Source organism: Musca domestica, unplaced genomic scaffold, assembly GCF_030504385.1.
Source record: "Musca domestica strain aabys unplaced genomic scaffold, Musca_domestica.polishedcontigs.V.1.1 17, whole genome shotgun sequence".
Classification (NCBI taxonomy): Eukaryota; Metazoa; Arthropoda; class Insecta; order Diptera; family Muscidae; genus Musca; species Musca domestica.
Genome location: NW_026712230.1, coordinates 12,288,259 through 12,310,000, shown reverse-complemented (window position 1 = coordinate 12,310,000; position 21,742 = coordinate 12,288,259). Strand labels below are relative to the sequence as shown.

The window sequence follows — 21,742 nt, the reverse complement described above, 5'->3', positions numbered from 1 at the left end:
CTTTGCTATATTTTTGTAAATTTACACTCACACATTTAGATGTTAATTTCCTTCATATTTTTTATGTTTTATAACAATAGATAACAGATTTTATTTTAAGTATTTTTAATATACTTTTTTTAACAATTTTTTTATTAATTAAACAATTATTCTTAACAATTTTTGTACTGCAGCTTATAATTCTATAAGGAAATGAAAAGACCGTAAAAAGGATATTCGGCAAATGACTGTCGGCTCCACACATGCACAAACATTTATCGATAGCTGAGGTGTTTTGAAATGAGTGGGAGAGAACAGGGAGAGCCAGAAAAGTTATCGATTGAGTTGTGTCCAATTAGCAAAACAGGGTGACCAATAAAAAGTTAAATTTTCTGGTGGGTAATGAAACGGAGGGAAAATCCAATTGGATCATTCTAATTGTACCAAAGTCCCATAAACAGGTCGTGTAAGCACAAAGGAAAATTAATATTATTGTGATAGAAATACGTACATATTTTCAAAATTTTTGTTTACGTTTTCATAAAGTCATTTAAAATAAGCATATCCATCTGTACATTTTCTGTAATCTATCTTGTAAAATTTCACTGCATAGAAAATAGGTTTCCATTTCCATTTAATTTTTGTATATGCAATGGATTTATAAATGTAAATTTTGACAATGAAATGTTGTCAAAGGAATAATTTCGAAAAATTCGACCATGCTTATGAGGCTAATATTTTAGTTTTCTAATTTAGATTATATTTCTCCTTGACTTTTATACCCTCTAAAGGTAGGGAAAAATGACAGAATGTTTGATCGGAAACAAAGGTAAACTTCTTGTTAGTTGTACGCCCTTATTTAAGGAAGAATTCAAATATAGATTATTGGTAATTGTACCATGAGCGTTACTTTCCTTATATTTATTGTCGAATCTTATATTCTAAAGTCCGCTTAGCTTTTACATAAGTGGTCTTTTTCAGAAACTGAAAGAATCTACTAGTTGTTGGGAAAATCGGTTATCGTAGTAAAAACTTTTACATTCTTACAGTTCTGGAACGGACCAAATATAACTTCATTAAATTTGATCCTGGATTTTCCATTATTTTACTCTTTAATAGAAAATTTAGATATTATAACAATATAGAATATTTAACAATATATGTAATCATACGAAATGGTAATAGAAAATATGCGCAAAGAGATTTAAAAATGCAATGTACTTTATTTTATCCTTAAAAAGTTAATAAACAGCTATTCTAAATCAAACATCGGTTATATGTAAATGGAGTTTCTATGCAACTCTGATTTAAAACAATTCATCATGTGTACGCGACATGGTATGTGTAACCAATATTCATAGTAGAAGATAGTCGCCTCGACACAGCTGCTGGAACAACGAACTGTCAAACCAATTTTGAAATTAAACATTTTGAATAAAAAATTTGTCATATTTGTAACAATTCTTGAAAATACATATCATGAAAACCTCCGATTGATGTCGTATAAGAAGTATTATAAAAATATATTTATTTTTGATTTTACTTATTTATTATTTATTTTTAAAAATGTTGACGTATCAACAATGTTCAGAAGTGTTGATGCATCCACCTGTATTCTTCTACCCTGATCAATATCTACACCTGTGAACAACCCTTATTGTTATTGATTTTTAAGACGTCATCAAGCATTCAAAATAACGGCGACGTATGTTAAGCCTCTGGCTTTGGCCAGCTAATGTTGACGTAAAAGGCACTCGCATCAGCGAATCCGATGGGATAAACGAAAATTAGAAATCAAAATTATAAAAGGAACATTGTCTATGAATTATTTAAAATTGTAAATAAGATGTTTAAAAATGTTATAAAAACGTAATTATGTTGAAACTCATATATATCATATTTGCAAAGGAATGCCATTATACCAATTCATAACATAATGACCATGAAAGGTTGCTCAACTTGAAAAAAACTAGAAAAATGCAACTCTGTGCTGGAGTCTTATAGTGTCAAATATACTTTTAAATATTCATATGGTTTAGTTTACTTTTAATTTTTTTTTTAACAAAATTCTTATATTGGGAAAAACTCGCGAAACAAGAATGGCATTTTGAGGTTATTCTACAAGATTGAATCTAGAATAGTAGGACAATACAGTTTTATCCCAAATTCGAAAATATCCATTTATTTGGCAACCGAATTTGAAATAATATCCAATTATTGTGTTTTTTATTCAAAACAATGCACACACATACTCAAAATGTGTATATGTCTCGACAAAATAAGGGCACCAAAAGAAAACAAGTAATTCAATTCAATTCAAATTTATTGAGTCTTTGTTTTCTTAACACGAAACAAATTCTTAAAACTATAATGTCTTGTTTTAATGACTAAAGCGTAATTTGCAGCGTCTGGCTTTATTAAAATTTGTTAATTAGTGTTTACTAAAACTAAGTGTGAAGAAAACAAGTAAAAAGCAGTAAGTTCGGCCGGGCCCTCGACCATTTGGAACGAATTAGAAAATTTAATAAAAAAATAAAATCCATTAACAAATCTGTTAAATCTTTAAAATACCAATGGTCCGTTCCAGTACATACAAGAATCTACTAATTTTGCAATTTTCTTCGATATAATAAAGGGAAAATCGGTTATCGTATTCTTACAGTTCTGGAGCAGACCACAAATATCAGAAGGTGCCGATATATGGGGCGATATACGATATTATGGACCTATAAACCAAATCTATGACTGGGGGTAAAGTACTCACAAAGAACTCATTGTGTAAAATTTCAGATAATTCCGTTGAAAAATGTGGCTAAAATAGTCAAAACACAGAATATCGAGGGATACCGTTATATGGAGGATATACAATATCGTGGACCTATATAGATAATTCTCTTCCAAGGGATAAAGTACTCACAATGAACTCCTCGGGTACCGTTATATGTTTTTTTCGGAACCATATTTTACATACCTTCTGACGCTGGAAGCGAAGAAAACCCCATTTCGTTTAATTTATTCTTTTTTCTTTACTTCTATTGCAACCTTTTAAAAAAGCGTAACATAACGAATGAAAAAAACACACGCGATGACGCCGTTATTCCGTCAATTAACACTGCTTTTGACGCCGTTGCTCTGTAAACATTCGACTCAGGCACGATTTTAGTGTATGTGTGACCGTGTGTGTGTATGACTTTAAACTAAAATGGCGACGTCAGTAGAGTGATGGAATTGAGGAATTTTTTCAATTGTGTTGATTCTTTTTTATATTCATATTATATATACATATATTGGTGGATATTTAACCCAATTACAACAATAAAGTGCAGTTTTGAAAACACAAACAAATAATCTAGTGGAAAATGTTAAAGAATTTTCGCAAATGCATCAAATAAAAAGTGAAAATACAAAACAACATCATCAATTCGATGAACGAAAAGAACGTCGCAGTGAAAAAAGTGAAAAAGTTACGAAAAAATAAAAATGGCGCCTGCGATGATGTCTTGACTTTCTTTTTTAATTTGTTAATAATTCGCATACGACGTTATTGGAATCATTGAAAAGTTACTAAAATATAAATATTCCTCAAAGGAATATGAAATGAATGTGAAGAAAATCTATTGAAATAAATTATATCAAAGCTGTTAAAACGCAACGCCAAGCAGCAGTAACATACAATACGAAGCATACCACGATAGAGGAGGCACACAAAAAAAAAAAAAACAAGAGAATTTGTTGCCGTTTCCATTTGCCCACCACAACAGTTTTATTCGTCGTTTTGGGGCATTCATTCATACGTGTTCGTGCGTGTGTTTTTTTTATTTTTTTTTTATTCTTCATTAACTGAATTTTTTGAATTACACGACGAACTCGACGTAGAAGGAGGCCTTGAGGATGTGTGCTGCTCAAAGTAATCCGACGCAAAGTTTTGGTCCTTACACATGGGGTTTTGCGGCCGACAATACTCGGGCAGATTCCGTATTGGAGATATCGCCCAATATCAACTATACCGTGAGCAGTGAATCTGTAAGTTCCAAATTATTGTAGTTTTCGGGGGAGTTACGTTTATTTCGACGTGTTCGCTTTTCTAGATTGAAGAGAAGAACCTGGTTCTACATTACAAATCGTTTTCATTTTGATATTCTTCTTGTTTTTGCTTGTGCTTAACACAATACAAAACAAAAATGTAAATACAACACATAAAAATTTTTTTATATGACTGTACTTGTGATAGTCGTGGTAGTTTCGTTAGCCGTGGTCGTCATGTAGTCGTCGTCGTCGTTGCTTTTGCCAGTGTGTGTCGTTGTTGTTGGAAGTGGTGCTGTTGTTGCCCGTTTAGAGACACAGAAGAGCAGCAGAAGTTAACAACACACACACACAATACATCGACAACGACGAGTACGAACGGCTGGCTGACAAGCAAACAGACGAACTGGCAGGCAGTCTAGCAAGCAAGTAAGCAAAGCAAACCAGCAACCAAGCAAGCACACAGTCCATATTGTAAGAAAGCGCGCGCGTGATGATGTATGGCTGTGTTCTTGTTATTGGTTTCCTTCCCACCGCTCACACACACACGGTCGACTCAACAAAGTAATGATTATGTAGTATGAAATGTTTTGTTGTGTGTTTTCTTTTGCTTGGCTCTTTCGTTGTGGGATTGTTCAACGGAATGATAGATAAAGGGGGGAATTGGGTGGGAGAGGGTTGTATTGTCATTGTTTGGCATACGGGAGGTTTTATGCTGCTTTTGCTTAGAACCATAGTATGGTGGCATTGCGCGCGCCAGAAGACTGTTGTTTATGCCACCAATATTATGAAGTGTTTCTACCATACATCGATACGTGTTGATGCAATGTATTTCTTTTTTTTTTTAATTTAATTGTTTTGCTTTTTTGTTTAGTGTTATGTTTTTTTTTTTTTCTTCAATGTGTGTTTTTTGTTGATAAATACAACGGCAAAGCACATACAGTTGCATATAATTTTAACACACATTTTTGCAGAGAATTAGTATGAATTAGTAGCATGAGATTTGTATAGAAAATAGAAATAAACAAACAACAATATGCTTGTTCTTCTGCATACGCATATGCAGCATGCCTGTCTTTTTGAAGTGGGAAAACTGTCAAATAGCAAAACATCACCATCATTTCCTGACCAACTTGTTTTTTTTTTTTTTTTTTTTGGATAAAGAAAAAAGGCGCGTCTTTCAGTAGGTATCGGATATTTTGAAGATGGGCCATCCAGGCATGTCAGTAATCAATTCAGTAGGAATAGCTATGCGCTGATTATTCTTCAAAAGCAGAATCGTATCGATAAAAATCTCGGGGAATTGGGCAATTTGCAGATGTGACGATTAGACATGATTATCTAAAATCTCACTTCATTTTGCACATACCTATGGGGTCCATAGCAACAGGCTTCTCACCGATGAAGGTATCATCCATAGAAACTCAATAGTTCTAGAGAAAAAAGTGAATTCAGGACATCAATGTCCTAATTGCCATACATGTGTGACATAGTTTTAAAACCTTAAATATTTATATTTGCTAATCCAACAAAATCTAAGCATTCCCTTAGTTTAACAAAAAATTACCTTTCCATGTAAAATATGCAAAAAATGGCAAATATAGCAATTGCTGATAGGGCCTGGCTACCAGCCTGCATACGTCCCTGCTATATATATGAACCCAACATACCAAAATGGTTTACGAATAATATTACAATCTGCCAGAGATAATCTAAAACATTGACAAATGTTTGTGTAACAAATATAAAATAATCCATGGTAAAATAAGAAGGAAGAACAGCTTCGTAAAACTACATAAGTACAGCCCTAAGGCTATGCCCGCTTTCTGTCGAATTTCCATGCAACAGTTTGTTTTAATTTATTTAATATTTTTCCGCTTTTTTAAAATCAGTTAAACAGCGGGAAAAATGAATTAAATGCCTGGATTTTCTTTCAAAAATATGATCTAAACAGTTCTATCTTTCAATTCCGTGGCAAAACTGGCAAATGGCTTTAAAGCGCGTCTCGCAATGTACGCGTTTTCCAATCATTGATTTTGAAAATATTTTGTTTTTATTTTTCAAAACACAAAATTGGCAGAAGTCGGGCACAAAATTGTAATCAGCTGGTAGCTCTACCATACCTTTTTATTGTACCATGGAATAATTGAAATTGAACCCTTATTTATAAGCTTATACTTGTGATTGTAGAACAAACTTTCAAAAGAAGTAATATTATCTTAAGCTTATTTTTATAATAGTATAAAATATTTATTTTTTCATTTTTTTAATCATTTTACACATTTCATTCATTGCTGGCCAACCCAGTTGCCATTGCCACCAGTGGCCTTGATACCTTGACGCTTCCTTTTTCCTTATTTGAGCTTCTGCATCTTCCCCACTAATACTACACTTCTATTGCATATCTGCAACTTTTTTTGATTGACTCCAGTCTGAAACGATATTGAAATAATATATACCACATCATTACCTTAATAATTCGGTCCGGAAATGGGTCCTAAGTTCGCTTAATTATACTTGTTACCAAAGAAAAAAATTGTAGCCGACAATTTTCACAAAAAATATAAAACTAATTTGTAAACAAAGTCTTATTTGAGAAAAGTTTGTGCAACATAAGTGTTTCTCAAACATTGTTGAAAAAAAATTGTTATGGCGAACTATTTTTATTATATTATTTTCAAGCTGTATTTTTCATTCAAGCTTGTATTTTTGGTATGTTGGCAGGTTATCGGCCATTTTATTGTTTTAAAATGTTCATAGTGTAGTTTGTTGAGATCCTGAGCATGGCCTTTTTTATCACGATTCAAAAATGACATCGAAAACACAAATTTTTTATGTTTTCTTTAATTAAAAAAATCAGAATTGATGTTTTTCTATCGAGTACACTTTTGTATTGTCATACAGAAACATGCCCTAAAAGGACGATGTTCATGTAGGTGCCTATTCATTTCATGATCGGAGACTGTTCTTTTCTTCGCATTTTATGTATTTGAGCTTTGGAATATGAATAATTTGTACATCTAAAACCTATTTAGGCTTTTTCCCCTCAATTATGAATAGAGACTGGATCTTCACAATACGAAAAACCGGTTTGTAACAATATATTTTTTTTTTTGAGGAAAATCCAAACTGAAAAATTTTTACTATTTTGTTTGGAAATTAGGAAATTGTTTGTAGTTATAGATAATACCTATCCTCAGATGTAATTAATTGCTAACATCAGTTTAAAAACCACATACATACAAAATAGCTGGGATGCAAACCGGTTTCGGACCGAAATTTTTGCGAGCCAAACCATTTTACCAACCTATTTCAAATAAGAATTGTTTGGTTAGGTTAAACAAGTTGTGTATCCAAAATTATGAATTTGTATCGAAACGTAAACAACGTTTATTATTTTATTATTTTTTTATTACTTCCTTATAAAAATCAGTTAAAACCATATCATTTAATATATTTTACTATAAATATGTTTAAAATAGCTTGAAAGCTAGCCACAGCGAAACTGGATATATATGTACATATAACACTGAACTGAACCGAGCCGCATGAAAACCATTTCAAAAACCGAATTATGGTTCAAATGGTAATGTGAACCACTGGACTGAACCAACCAAAATATATGTCTAAGTACCAATATTAATTTTATTTAAGGGAGGAGTGTACAGAGTGGTTCAGATCTCGAGAATAGCTATTTTTATATAAGAACGTGGTCGTTGATGTTAATTTTGTACCTCGTATAATATTGATCCCTACCAATCCTCCTATGCACATGTAAAGGGTGATTTTATAAAAGCTAAAGGAAAGTTAAAAAAAGAAAACCCATAAAATTCAGAGAAATTCATAAAATTGTCGTTTGAATTGTTCGAACGGTTCATAGAATTTAATGTTTCAAAATTAGTTCATGCAAATGTTGACCGCGATTGAGCCTTAAATAGTACACTTGCTTAAACATTCTATTTCCGACATTTTGGCCGGCATCACACAAATAAATGCTTCAATGTTGCCGTCCAATGCGACAATTGAAGCAGGCTCGTCTGTATAGACCATAGCACCGCAAGAAAAAGTCAAAGGGCGAAACGATCTAAACAGCCAATTGATCGTTCCAGAAAGTGAATAGATCTCGCTCCTCAATAAGTCTACTATATATATTTATTTATTTAACTATTTTTTTATTTACTTATTCATGAACATGTCAATTCTTTGTTTTTACCCTTTATTCGATGCCTTATTTTATTAAATTATTTTTATTTCTTTCCGTAGCGTCTTCTATCTTTCATCACTAATATTATAATGTTATTAAAATTATTATTCCCTTCACCCTAGAAAAGAGGGTTTATATTAAAGTTGTCATTCCGCTTGTAACAACTCCTGAAATTCGTCAAATACCCCATAAGGAGGTCCACTTAATGATGTCCTATAGTCTGCCTGTCCGTTAAAATCAATATACAGTTTATATTGTTTGACGTAGATCTTCGAATTGTGTTCATATTGTGTGTAGATGGATTGGTATTGAAAATGTGCTATATCGGTTCATATTTTTCTATAGGCTACATATAAAGGTACCTGCCGATTGTCTGCAATTTTCACGGAATTGTTTCATATTTGGTAGTTGAACTTACTATCGATAAAAAAACCATCTACAATTTTCTACGTAGATGTCCGTTTTTCTATAGCCCTCTAAAGCAGAAATTTGTCTATGATCGGTGCCGCCCATTTAATGGTATTATTCCGAATCCGGATTTTTTATTCATAAAGGTTTCCTTCCTGAGAGGATAAAGAATGCTCGACCGTCGAAACAGAAGGCGTGCATTCAAGTAAGGGAGATAAAACTGCATATTGTATAGTTAGAATATCAGCTACATTGAGAAGTGAAGAAAGTTCAAATAATAGATATGGGTCGATAATTTTTCAATACCATATGTCTTTACTGTCTTAATATTAGCGGTTAATAAACTCATAATATCTATTTTTACTGTTTTAGTATTTTTCTAATTTCCGTTTTATTTTTGATCAAAAGCTTCAAATAAATAAACGTTCTCCCTGGCAATAAAAAAACTTTTGTAGAACAACTTGATTTTCAAAAAATTTTTTTTTTAGACTGAAATTAAGCTCAAGCCATTAACTCATCTTACATTTACATTTCTATTTCAGATGCCATATTTGTTATCTACAGATGGGTCGTTAACAGTTCAAAAAGATGTAAAAGCCGGCTTGGCGCCCAGTAAAGGCCTTGTACGGCGCATGGTGCTTGTCAATGATCCCTTTTCGCCAGGAGGTCAAAGGTGGGCAATGCTATATGACTCTTTATTCTTTAATTTTTCTAATCAATATTTTTTGTTTTATTTTTTCCAGAGTGATAACAAGTGGAAATTCCACAGTGGTCAAGAAACCAGATCAACAAGTTCTCAGTTTAAATTGTGACAAAAATTGTAGGTTTAATTTCACTATATGATTTTTTTAACAATGCGTTAATGAGTTTCTTTTTTCGTTTCCTTGCAGATCTTTTGGTGGATCAAACAGATCAGACACATCTCAGCAATGGCATTGTGGATTCGAAAGCACAAACGATATTAACATCAGCGGGTAAAACACACTTTAGCCCTATTGGGCCATTGCACCTAACGGCCGAGGAGTGCAATGAGATTTTAATGAAGCGTGCCTTGGCCGCTTCACATCCTCAGTCGATAACAGCGAATGATGGTCATGCGACCTCAGCAAGTAAGGCTTAAACCTGAAATCGTTTTTCTTTCAATTTTTCATTTGATTTTATTATTTAATTTATTCTTTATTGTATATTCTTTTTATTTAATTTAATTTATTTTTAGTATTAGTTATTTTCTATCATTTATTGTATTTTATATCCATGTAATTTTTGTGATCTGATTTGTATTATTTACCTTCTTCGTCTTTTTTGTTTTTATCATTTGAAATTTTAATTTTATTTTTTTATTTTCGTTTCCGTTAACTATTTTAAAAATATTGGCCATGCAATGTTAGGTGACATTATGCCTGGTATTTCAGTGCAAGTACAGAAAGTTATACAAGGTCTGGAAGAAAATGATGAATCACAAGGTGACACACCAAATCTAAAATTGGAACCGGGTACATTGGAACTATCACCGAAAACCGAATTACAAGAAACAATGCATTTTAGTGATGTAAGTTCGCGTCATAATTAAATTCAAATTACACCGAATATTATGTGGGTAGCTTGAATGATGATATTAAGAAAAAAATTATTTAGCCCGCTTAATAACGATATTGTATATTGTATTGTAAACCTCTTTTTCAGAGACAATATGTCCCCCGTATATATAAAATACTGATGATATATTCGTTAGGGTAAAAATGTGGCACTTCGACAACTGGTTAAGACCTCATAAATGTTTGCACGAGATCTTTTTATTTAAACTCAATCATGCCTTTTTTGATCCAGTTGTAGCACGTACTATACGGCTCACTACGTGTGTTACATCCTTAAAAAGGTTAAAATTGGAAAATGTTATTTTTGGGGCCAAAATTTTTGTATTCAATATGGAACAAATTTCCATCGAAATAAATTCATTTATGTGCATTATAGTTTAATAATAATAAAAAAATCACATTCTTTATTAAAACATTTCTACCGAAAATCGTAAAGCTGTATTCCACATTCCTTTCGATCGGATTTTTTTGATATCGAATGCGAGCATTATGATCTAGAACATTTAAAAAATCGTACACTTCATTAAAAGTGAAGGGAGTACTCACTTCCCATTTTCACATATTATTATTCCCATGAACCTAGATTAAGTTCAAAGAAAAAATATATCGACCCACAACTTCTGAAAACTTCCCATATGTGTCCAACAACCTTCATAGACTAAGAAGCTTTCTCCGTTTTTTTTTTTTCATTTTTGTCTACTGTTCTTCCCAACTTCGCTCTCGTTACTGCTCAATTATGCGGTCTTAATTTAAATTGCAATCTAAACTGTCAACTTACCCACATAATTATGGTGTATTTATTTGATTTTTAATTTTTTTATTTGATTTTACTAAAACCAAATTAACTGATTTTTAAATTTTCCATTGATTTGTATTGTTTTTTCTGTTTCCGATTGTTTTTGTTCCTGTAGAACGATACCACAATAAAGAAGGAGCGCCCTTACAGTTGTGAGGAGTGCGGTAAATCATTTTTACTGAAACATCATTTAACCACTCATGCTAGAGTGCATACAGGTGAGTTATAGAGCACCTCTGAAATCATACTCCCCAAACCCCATTCCTTGTAGTAAAAAATAAAAAAGAAATAAATAATCACCAGAAAAAAAATTGCGGAGCAAAGTTTGAATAAAACATACAGGATTCTTTATTACATGTCTATAATTTTTGATTGCATTTTGTTTTTTTGTTGTTCAGTTGGCAAAGAAATAATTAAAAATACGATGTTGTCATTTTCGTTTTGAAAGTCATTTTAAGCCTGAAAGCCTAGGTTTCCATATGCCATCAAATCTTTAAGAGTTCCTATTGATTTGCTAATTCTTCTCTTTAACATTCATTATTCTACAGGCGAACGTCCTCATGTTTGTACACATTGTGGCAAAAGCTTTGCCCACAAACACTGCTTAAACACACATTTACTGTTACACTCCACCGATCGCCCTTACCAGTGTACAGAGTGTAAGAAAAGTTTTACATTGAAACATCATTTGTTAACACATTCACGTGTTCATTCGCGTGATCGGCCGTTTATTTGCCAGGAATGTGGTCGTACATTTCCCCTCAAACGTCACCTGGTGACACACAGTAAATTCCATGCCGGCGAACGGCCGTATGTGTGCGACGAATGTGGCGAAAGTTTTGCCCAGGAAAATCATCTAATTATGCATTCACGGTAAGCGTTTCATTTGACCAATCGATTGGACATGTTAATTTTGTGAAACTTCGTTTTTAATTTTCTTTCCAGTTTCCATGGTTCTGTAAATCCCTTTGTTTGTCAGGATTGCGGTGTTACATTTCCTCGAAAATTTCAATTGGTCAATCATGCTCGCATACATGGCAAAGTACCACATTCATGTACGGTATGTGGCAAGGAATTTTTACAGAAGCGTACTCTGGTGGCACATATGCGGTAAGTTGGGTTTTTACTTAAAATTTGTATTTAAATCATATAGTAGCGGTCAATTCTATTATACTGGTATAATATAATGTTTTTTTTTTTCAAATAGATTAGGAAGACATTATTTCATTGGTTTCCATATGGAAAAAAATTTAAAATAGTTATATTATTGCCACAGGAAAGGTCATCTATGCATAGACGATTTTATCTATTTATAGAAGACGTCTTCAGAACATGGTTTCTCAGTATAGAGTAGGCTATTGGATATGACGACTTTTTTTGAAAAGCAAGCTTCATAAGCTTCGAGCATTCACACATGAATGCGAATCACGTCCATACCAAAAATTTGAAAAATCTATATAAGAAAAATTAAATCAGGGAAATTCATCCTATGTTCAGTCATAATCATTATTATTGGTAATTTATATTAATTAATTCCCATCTGCAATTCTAGCGTTCATACTGGCGATCAACCACATCCTTGTATCAGTTGTGGTGAAGGTTTTATGACACGACCCGATTTAAATCAACACATACGCAGTGTACATGGCGGTGTCAATCCAAATTCTTCAAATACAGCATCAGTGCCGTCCAATAATGCTGTTATAACATCTCAACAACAAACTCAAACTATACAAGTAAGTTTATCAGTTGAATGATACATTATTTCTGGAATAGGTTGTTCTAATTTCGTTTCATTCTGATTCCGTTCACCAGCAAATACACCAAACGCAAGCCCAAACAACACACCAGCAACAGCAGCAGCAAGCGCATCAGGTGCAAAATAGCCACCCACAGACCGTAACCGTGGTTAGTAATCCCAACAACTCAGCATTGCTGACAGTAACCAATGATGCAAATAATAGGCCACAATTTGTTTGCCGGTAAGTTATGAACAGTTATTTTTATTGGAAATCGGGTGAGAGCTAATTCTGCTTTATTTTGTTCTTAGGGAATGCGGAAGTGCCTTTAACAGTCGCGAAGCTTTAGCCCTTCACCTGCGTTTACATACCGGCGATAAAAGTCTTATGACCGATTTGTGTGCTTTAACCGCTGCCTTGCCAACCCATCTCCTAAGCACAGGCAGTCTTAATCCTGGAACAGCAACCGTGGTATCTGCAAATCCCAATATCATAGCCCAAAACCAAATGCCAGTTCAAATCATATCATCAACGGGTCAAGTTGTTTCACAGACAACACTGGTGCAGGCCGCCGCTACGACTCATCCGCAAAGTTTAGTTGCCACAATGCCATTGCAGGCACATCATCAGCAGCAACAACAGGCAACTCAACATTTACAAAATGGTAATCCCGCAGGCCATCCTCAACAACAACAGCAGCAGCAACCGCAACAGCAGCAACAACAGCAGCAGCAAACGCAACCAACACCCACCAAACCCAAGTCTCATTTCTGTGCCAGCTGTGGTAAAGGTTTTGCCGCAAAACATGGCTTAATGCAACACAATCGACGCCATCCGAACGGCGGCTGTACCGTACGCACGCATGTTTGCGAATGTGGCAAAGCCTTCTTCCAGAAGAATCATCTAATGCTACATCAACGTCAACATCTGGAAACGAAACCACCCATTACACAGCAACAGGTGTGTTGAACCTCTCACTCCTCACAATCATTCTCTCAAACAAAACAAACAAGCTCTCTAAATATGAGTTTAAATCTTTCCAAATAAATCAATGGTTGTAGTTGTGCAACGTAAGTGTTGAAGATGATTTACCAAATAATTAATTAATATTTTGTTTTTTGAAAGCAAAGAAAATGAGTCGTCCACCATATGATGCTCTCTAAACCTCCCTCCCTATACCTATTCTCCATATAATGAGAAATTCGAAAACAAAAACAAACAAGAAATTATTAGATTTTTTCTTTTGTAATAATTTTATATATTATTTCTTCTTTTTGTTAATATGTCTGCATACACATACACACACCACAATCTCCCTTCCTTAATTAACATATCCCCCACAACACCCCAACACAATACACAAACAAACAGTTCTCCTCAATTCCCAATTATTTGAGTAAAAAAGATATATTTTCTTGATTAATTTTTTTCTTATTAATATTTATTATTTGTTTTGCAATTTGTTTAACATTGGTGTTGGTTTCTTATTAAGTTCCATGATTATTTTACACATTACACAATCCTACTGATTTTAGTAGATTATGTTAGATATGGTTCGAGGTCGTGTGAGAAGATTTTGAATATCGAAATTTATAGGAGTGTATTTATAGAATAGAATTCTCGGATGATGGTAGAATTGTTTTTTAGCTCTCAAGTTCCGGAATGCATAAAGGACATGGAAATACCTTATAGAAGAACAACTGCAAACGTCAATCTATAAAAGATTTGACACTTAAAGCTCCTGTAGTTTGCTGACGACCAGTAAAATGGGGTTCCTTTGTGTGCGTCTCTTTCGAGACGAGCTTAATTATCTGAAATTTGCAATGAAACTATCTCACACCCAAGTCACCATTATGCAATGCGTTTCATCGTTGGCTAAGCGTCTCCTCCATTTGTTGAATATCAAAGATTTGAGGTTACACCATTACGATAAGTGGCAAGAAAAAGATTGAGGTTAATTTTTGATTGTGTCCTTTGTAAATCTTTAGAAATTACTCCTATCGTCTCGATAATATGAGCCAAATTTACATCTTGGTTTTAGTAAATTTCATTTGTTTCCCACCAATGCTACAAAGATCATTGGAGTGTTGTCTAGTGGAGTCAATAGTCCCCTATCTTCCAAGACTGGAAATCGCTTCCTGCAAGTCAGTTTTCTGATTTCTTTCTGACACCTTACCCAACATAGACCGAAAGTAAAAAGCAGATTCGCTAGAGTGAATCTATATTTATGGACGAAATCAAAATTTATCTTTGAATATGGTACAAACATCAGCCCTACTAATTTTGTCGCCTCTCTAAAAACACATTACAAGCCCATGTTTAATTTATAACTCCCTCCTTCCTTCTTATATTCGCCTATGCATGTTGACGGATAAAGCAGAGATAGATTATCTTTCTTCCATTCTCTCTGTTAGGAATCAGGATCTCAAAGTCATCAATGTAGTCACTGTTGCAATCATGAAGGTTACGACCGATATTAACATTCAGTTTTATCCTCCTCCTTGCGTACATTCAATGGCGGATTATGTCATTCTATCGGGTCGACAAAGAGTATTTTTTTCTTTTTTTTTTTTTTTTTGTGGTGGAGGTCATATGAATTTACCCTAATTTGATTCTTTTATGATTTAATAATTGCCCCTTTTTTACAACACAAAACATACCTGCACACACAACACAACCGCCAACCTCTAAATTAATTTTTATTTATATTATATCATTATTTTTTTCTACGTTTCAAGTATCTTTTCAAAATCTCTTCTATCTATCTTCTTTAAATTTGTTTTTGGTTAAATTATTGTTATTTTTTCACTAGATCTCTTCATATCTCTATCCCAACTTCCTTCTCCTCTCTCTTTCTCTCTCATCATACCTATTATAAAATTGTTTTCAAATTTCTCTTTTCATTTTTCATTATGAATTTATTAATTTTTTTTAAAAATGAGACGCAAAGTCTTGTTGACTACAACAATACAAGCAGCTTGATTTTCTTCTTCGACAGGATCCCAACGTCGTACAACAACACGTACAACAGCAGCAGCAACAACAACAGCAGCAACAGCAACAACAACAGCAGCAGCAACAACAGGCACAACAGCAATTGGCCCAACAGCAGCAGCAACAACAACAACAGCAACAAAATTCTCAACAACAACAAATGAATACCAGAGAAGTAATGATTGGTAATCAGGCCGTTCACGTGCAAGTATTACAGGGAACGAATACAGCACAAGTTATCAAATATGAAATCAATATACCCCAAGAAAATCAAAACATGGAATAGCAAGGATAGCTAATGTCATCAAATCCTTCGCAACAAATCCCAAGGAATGAGAATGGAACATAAAGATGTGTTAACACGAAAAAAAAACAAAAAACTATAATACTTCGAATAAGGACGACAGGACAAAAGCAAAACAAGCATTTACCAAAATATCTGGGAAACCGAGTAACCGTTAGTTTTTTATGCAAATGATGATGGTAAGAATTCCCTTGGGAAGGAAGCAGGAAACATTACTTCCCCCACAAAAACACCACTCCCCCAAACAGTTATAAAACGACCCGTTCCTCATTTGTTGTTACCTTTGCCTTACTACGTTGCGAGCTAAGTCATAGCCAAGAAGGAGAGGGGTTTATTGTTTCATATTTTATAATTTAATTTCACATAAAATTAACAAATTTGAATTTGTTTTTTTTCGGTTTTTATATTTCTCTCTTTTTGGAACAAAACATTAAAAATACCAATTAATCTGGCATTCATATTGAATATATGGGCTGAAAAGTCCCGATTGTAACATAGAAACACTAAAATTAATTAATTAAAATCATAAATTATCGGCTCGAATACAAGTTTTTTATGAGTCGTCAAGAAAACATGTGCGTGCTCAGTCTTTCTTATAAACAGCAGATTGTTTACTGTAATATACAGCAATTCCAAGTTTTTTTAATTCTTTTTTTACGACTTGTCTGGGGGAAAAAGCTGTAATAGAAAAGCTATTCTAATACCAAAATGTTGAATAATACATGCTCATATTGTAATCTTTGTGATCTCACCAATTCTTCTATAAAATACACACCTTCCATAGACTGAAGTCCATCAGTAAATCTTCTATAAATAGAAAGATCTTTATCATATCACCCACATATTTGTCACAGTGAGTATGTCTTCTATAATTTAGAAGAAAAGGTGGACTTCAATAGTTTTTCTAAAAAATGAATACTTTCAGTATGTTTTCTTTAGAAGGCGTTCAACAGGTCTCTTAAAAATAAAAAGTTGCATAGTTGCATAGTTGTCTAAGACAAAAGTTTGTCTATAGACAGAAGGGTTCCCACATTTGGAAATGTCTTCTATAGACATAATTACTCCAGTTAGCACAACATAGACATAATATTTTCCACATATAAGAGCTCTATAAACCCATGAAACCCTTTCTAAATAAGATTTTTACACAGACAGTAGCATTATATATATCTTGATATTTAGCAGCAGACAAATGGAAGATCGTCTACAGCTTAAATGTATTCCATCGATAATAGACCTTCCTGGTAGTTCAAATTAAGTGAATTCGAAATTCGAAAGCCATCAGTATTTCTGTTACAATTGGGAAATTTGTTTTCACCCATGTTGTGTTACGCAGGCGATTACCTTATCATAGTTTGACCTCGTCGTTGTTGTTGTTTTGTCTAAGTTTTTTTTTGTTATATATACAAATATGTGTATATATATTCATATATAATTACAATATAAATATATTTTTAACATTTATTGACACATACACATACATTTTTTTACAAATATTACAGTTAAAATTTACAAAAAGAAAAATTACATCGTCGTCCCCCTCTCTAGTTAATAACATTTATTTTTTAAATAATACCCTTTAAAGAAAGAATAAAAATCAATATATTTTTTAATTTATAAATAAGTAGAAGTATGAAAAACAAAAGTACATTACCTAGGTTTAAAACACAATGCAGTTATATAATATTTTTGTTTTAATTTTTCCATTATTATTATTATTTAGATATTCTCTTTATCAATTTTCTAATTTCATCTTTTTATTTTAATTGTAGTTTGTATATAGTTATTAATTTTATTATTTTTTAAATATTAAAGTAAAAGTAAAGTAAAACAAAAACAATGAAACACTTGAAATATTGGTACATATTTGTGTAAAAAAATGTTTTTGTTTTTTTATTAATTCTTTAAAATTGCACAGTCCATAAATCCCCCGCCCCAATAAAAAAAATAAAATTAAAAACAGCAACAGAAAATATCCTGAAACATAGCTCCCGATATTTATACAAAAAAAAAAAAAAAAAAAAAAAAAAACAACCAACCACACAAAAATTGTAGCATAAAAGGAATATCAGAAATATATAATGGACGTAATAAAAAGTAAAATCTTTAGCAAAGATTTTTATTTTAAAAAAACAGAAACATAGATTCTAGCACCATGTACTACGGAAAATCCCTTTTTAATTACACTTCTGTAGTAAAAAAGTCATTGGATCAGAGAAAACAAAAAGCGTGCACGCCTCTAACACCAAACCACCAACCCCATTTAGCTGTGATGTGTGGAAAATGGAGAATCATTGATAGAATTTTATGGTTTTGCAATTTTTATATCCATATTTAAGGATATTTATCTTGTCATGATCTAAGGAAGTTTGTATCTAAGGACAGTTGTTATGCTGCATGAATGATGTGGGGATGTTAGTTGTAGAATTGGCAATGGAGAGAGTGTGAAAAAAAACGAAACTATGATGTTTTAATGAAAAAAGAATTCTAAAAAGGAAGAACAAGTAAGACCTCAAAAACCGTATTGTCATTCAAAACCATACATCTGTCAACACCTCTTATCTAAAAATCGAGGACATACTAGAAGAGCTTCTCGATACTCTCGTTTACCCAACCGTTATTTTGGTTCAGCTATTCCTTCATCTGTAATCAAAAGTAAAGATGACACGACCATTCGGAATTAGTCTGCTTTGCAACTATCTATTCTTTTCTGCAATGTTATTATGAAACCAGAGATGTTGTCGTTATCCCTTGTTCCATTCCCAAAAGTGATCTCCTTGTATACCCCAAAGTATCTTATCCGTGTTGTTCAAATCATTTTCCTGAGTATTCTAACACTTTTGTGTGCCTATGGCCACCTGATGAGTGCTTTCAATTGTTCCAGGCTAACTCTATTTCTTTTTAATTTTCAAAAGGACCATTCCTGTTTTATTAGGCGTGGTGTACGTAAGGCTCTTTTGCAAGTGATCCTTGATACCTCCTTATTCCCTTGCAAATTTCATTTTTCAAATAAACTCACTTATGCCTTAAAGTATGCTCTTAATTTTGTTTTTAAAAATATATATTTTCTCCCAACATTTATATCAAGTTGGCGTTCTTTATTGTATATAGATACCAAGGATATTGGGAATTTTAGACCTCCCAGGGCGAGTCTCCCAAGTCCTCGATTTATTCTGCTTCCATGTATTGCCTTTAATGATAGGTTTTAGTCTTTGCATGGGATATTCATAATCAGAAAATACATAAGCAGCCATTTTTTAAGTTGTCAACACATTTGTGAAAAATTGAACAAGAGACGTTTCATCACCCTTTCCTTGAAATCTTTGTCAATATCTTTACACATCCCCTACACACATAATAGCTCAGGATAGCCCAACAATTTAGATATAAACTTCAAACAGTCGCCGGTTTTAAGTAGTCATCAAAATTATTCATTATCATCATTGATATGTAACTACAAATATTGTTGCCAACATTTTTCTTTTCTTTTTTTTGCTATATACGAATTGTGTAATTTACTTAGTTGTTAAGAAGCCATTTACCTTCTTATTTTTTAGTTTCATACAGATATTTTTTACCTTACACTCTACCAATAACTACTGCAACAACTACCCACGTATACTTATATTTTAAAATGTTATATTTTATAACTTATAAATAGTATACATACATTTAAATATATATATATCTATATCATAAATTGTAAATTTTAGGTCTAATGTTAATGAAAAGAAAATGAAAGAAAAAAAAAAAAAAAAAACAAACACAAAGAAAAATGATGATTTTTACACCTCTATTGCATTATTTCCAATTAAGTTTTAATTATTCAACCTCTACAAAATTAGTTTTTATGATCACCCTTAAACACACACACAATCACGCAAGACAAAAAAAAAATGAGCAAATATAAAACTACCCATTTTCGAATTCTTCCCCATATTTTTTTAAAAAATTAAAATTTAAATTTAACGAAAAACTAATAAACAAAGAAAAAGAAATATATAAAGAAAAATCTATGCAGTGATGTGTTGGTCGCATCTAAAACTACAACCTCTCTTTTAAGCTATACAAAAAACAAATATACAGATGAAGTAAGAGAAAAATTGTGTAAAAGATAAAAACAAAAGAAAAAACCCAACAGCAAAATATAAGAAAAATATGATTGTAAAAATATTCTAATTTTTTGTTTTCATTTAATTTTTTTATGTGTAGCAAGAGAAGAAAAAAATAATAGAAACAATTTCTGTCACATCAGTTAGCCAAAAAGGGAAAGAGGACGATTGCAAAGAGACTTGATTGCGACAAAAACTCCCACGTTTGTAAACAAGTTTTTGATCTGAATAAATTGATTTCAAATATTTAACTGATGGTAATCAACATTTGAACAACTTTGAAATCAATTATTCAAATTAGATATTTTATTAAAAAGACCCTGTGAAAAATGAATGTAAAATCTGCATGACATATTCTTTAACGCGACAAGTTCTCTAATGAATGTTTCATTAAAAAAAAAAAAAAAAACTTAACAAAAAATAAAGTCTCCAAATTTCGATTCAAGCCACAGAGGATGTATCCTTGAGAAAAGGTTTCCAAAGGAGTTTAGCTGCTGGAGCTTTTAGGACCAACCTATTTTTATTGATGTAGGACGGTATAAAAGGAAAATTGTAAGAGTTTGTTGTTAGCTACCGGAAGTATTTGGCAGTATTTATTCTGTGGAAATATACCTGCCAGCAACGAAAATGTTAAGTTCTGAATTAATTTTCGAGTTCAGGAAATTAAGGTTTAAATCGGTGATGCTTGCCAAATAGCAGGATCTTTCTGTTCTAACGAAGCATTTTTGGTGTAGGACTAGGAATGTTGTCAAAAATGCAAGAAATATTTTCGTACTGCATTCAGTGACGATATGCCGTCAACGAAAATTTCAAGGTCATAATAGACTACTGACCTCCCTAGAAAGAAGATTTACACTATGGACTTTTTTGGAGATATAGAATTGAAAAAAAAAAGAAAGACTTGTAGTAAGAGTGGTTTGCTAGGCTACGATATGCTTTTACAAAACCTATAGATTATGATAGTATCTACATCTTAGAAGAACGTTAGAGTTTCTAACATGGTGTAGTAGGTATTCAATCATTTCTAACTCTTCAGTCTGTAATGGTTAACTATATCAGTGATTGCATCTATTCAGATCCGCTTGATAGGCTTCATTATCTAAAGGCTCTCGCTTATACCGTTGGACTTATCTATCTCTCTCTCTCTCTCATGCATCCTTCCTGGCACGCCTGGGTGAGGAGTTCCATTCACCATATAATGGTTAGGATAACTCATACGGCAACGAAAGCATATATGCATATGCTGCCATAAGAGATGAACCTCTGTCTCCTCATGTAAATGGTGGGATGACTAGTAGTTTTAAATAATCCTTGTTTTACAAAATGGAAGAGAGGACACCCCCAAAACTGGATATATGGAAGGGGTTGTAAAAATTTGTCCAAAACTATAACTATCATCAACTGTAACATAAGGTAAATGACTTTTAAGTGGGATAGCGATTACAAGCTCTCTTACGATAAGGAGGAAACTGAAATGGTCGAACATTTAATCGGCCACTTTCCAACACTATTCTGTGTGAGAAATAGGCATTCTCCAACACAGAATCTGCAGTCATTCTCTATTTAATCAGAAGACTAAAGACAACAT

The 21,742-nt window shown here is 32.7% G+C and overlaps 1 protein-coding gene across 5 annotated transcripts; it reads left to right on the top strand.

The window, feature by feature from the left end:
- Nucleotides 1-3,172: 3,172 nt before the first annotated feature.
- Nucleotides 3,173-20,215, top strand: LOC101896525 (zinc finger protein 569). Of its 5 annotated transcripts, none has more exons than XM_059120551.1 (12): nt 3,173-4,002; nt 9,157-9,287; nt 9,358-9,434; nt 9,505-9,723; nt 10,027-10,163; nt 11,121-11,223; nt 11,554-11,878; nt 11,951-12,115; nt 12,558-12,741; nt 12,821-12,987; nt 13,056-13,704; nt 15,722-20,215. In XM_059120551.1, exons 1-12 carry the CDS (start codon nt 3,871-3,873, stop codon nt 16,022-16,024), a joined length of 2,592 nt encoding a protein of 863 aa, XP_058976534.1. In that variant the 5' UTR covers nt 3,173-3,870; the 3' UTR covers nt 16,025-20,215. The 5 variants fall into 5 exon arrangements, 4 of the variants coding, with proteins under 4 accessions (XP_058976534.1, XP_011292432.2, XP_058976532.1 ...); XM_011294130.3 differs by having other exon boundaries at nt 10,003-10,163; XM_059120549.1 differs by having other exon boundaries at nt 9,505-9,724; nt 9,989-10,163.
- Nucleotides 20,216-21,742: the final 1,527 nt, after the last annotated feature.

What these genes read in the sequence shown, in the direction of transcription:
- LOC101896525 (XM_059120549.1), top strand. Translation starts at nt 3,871, where the DNA reads ATGTGTGCTGCTCAAAGTAATCCGACGCAAAGTTTTGGTCCTTACACA. An exon ending in CATCTAATTATGCATTCACG is followed by an intron (nt 11,879 to 11,950) that starts GTAAGCGTTTCA and finishes TTTTCTTTCCAG; the next exon opens with TTTCCATGGTTCTGTAAATC. An exon ending in ACTCTGGTGGCACATATGCG is followed by an intron (nt 12,116 to 12,557) that starts GTAAGTTGGGTT and finishes CTGCAATTCTAG; the next exon opens with CGTTCATACTGGCGATCAAC.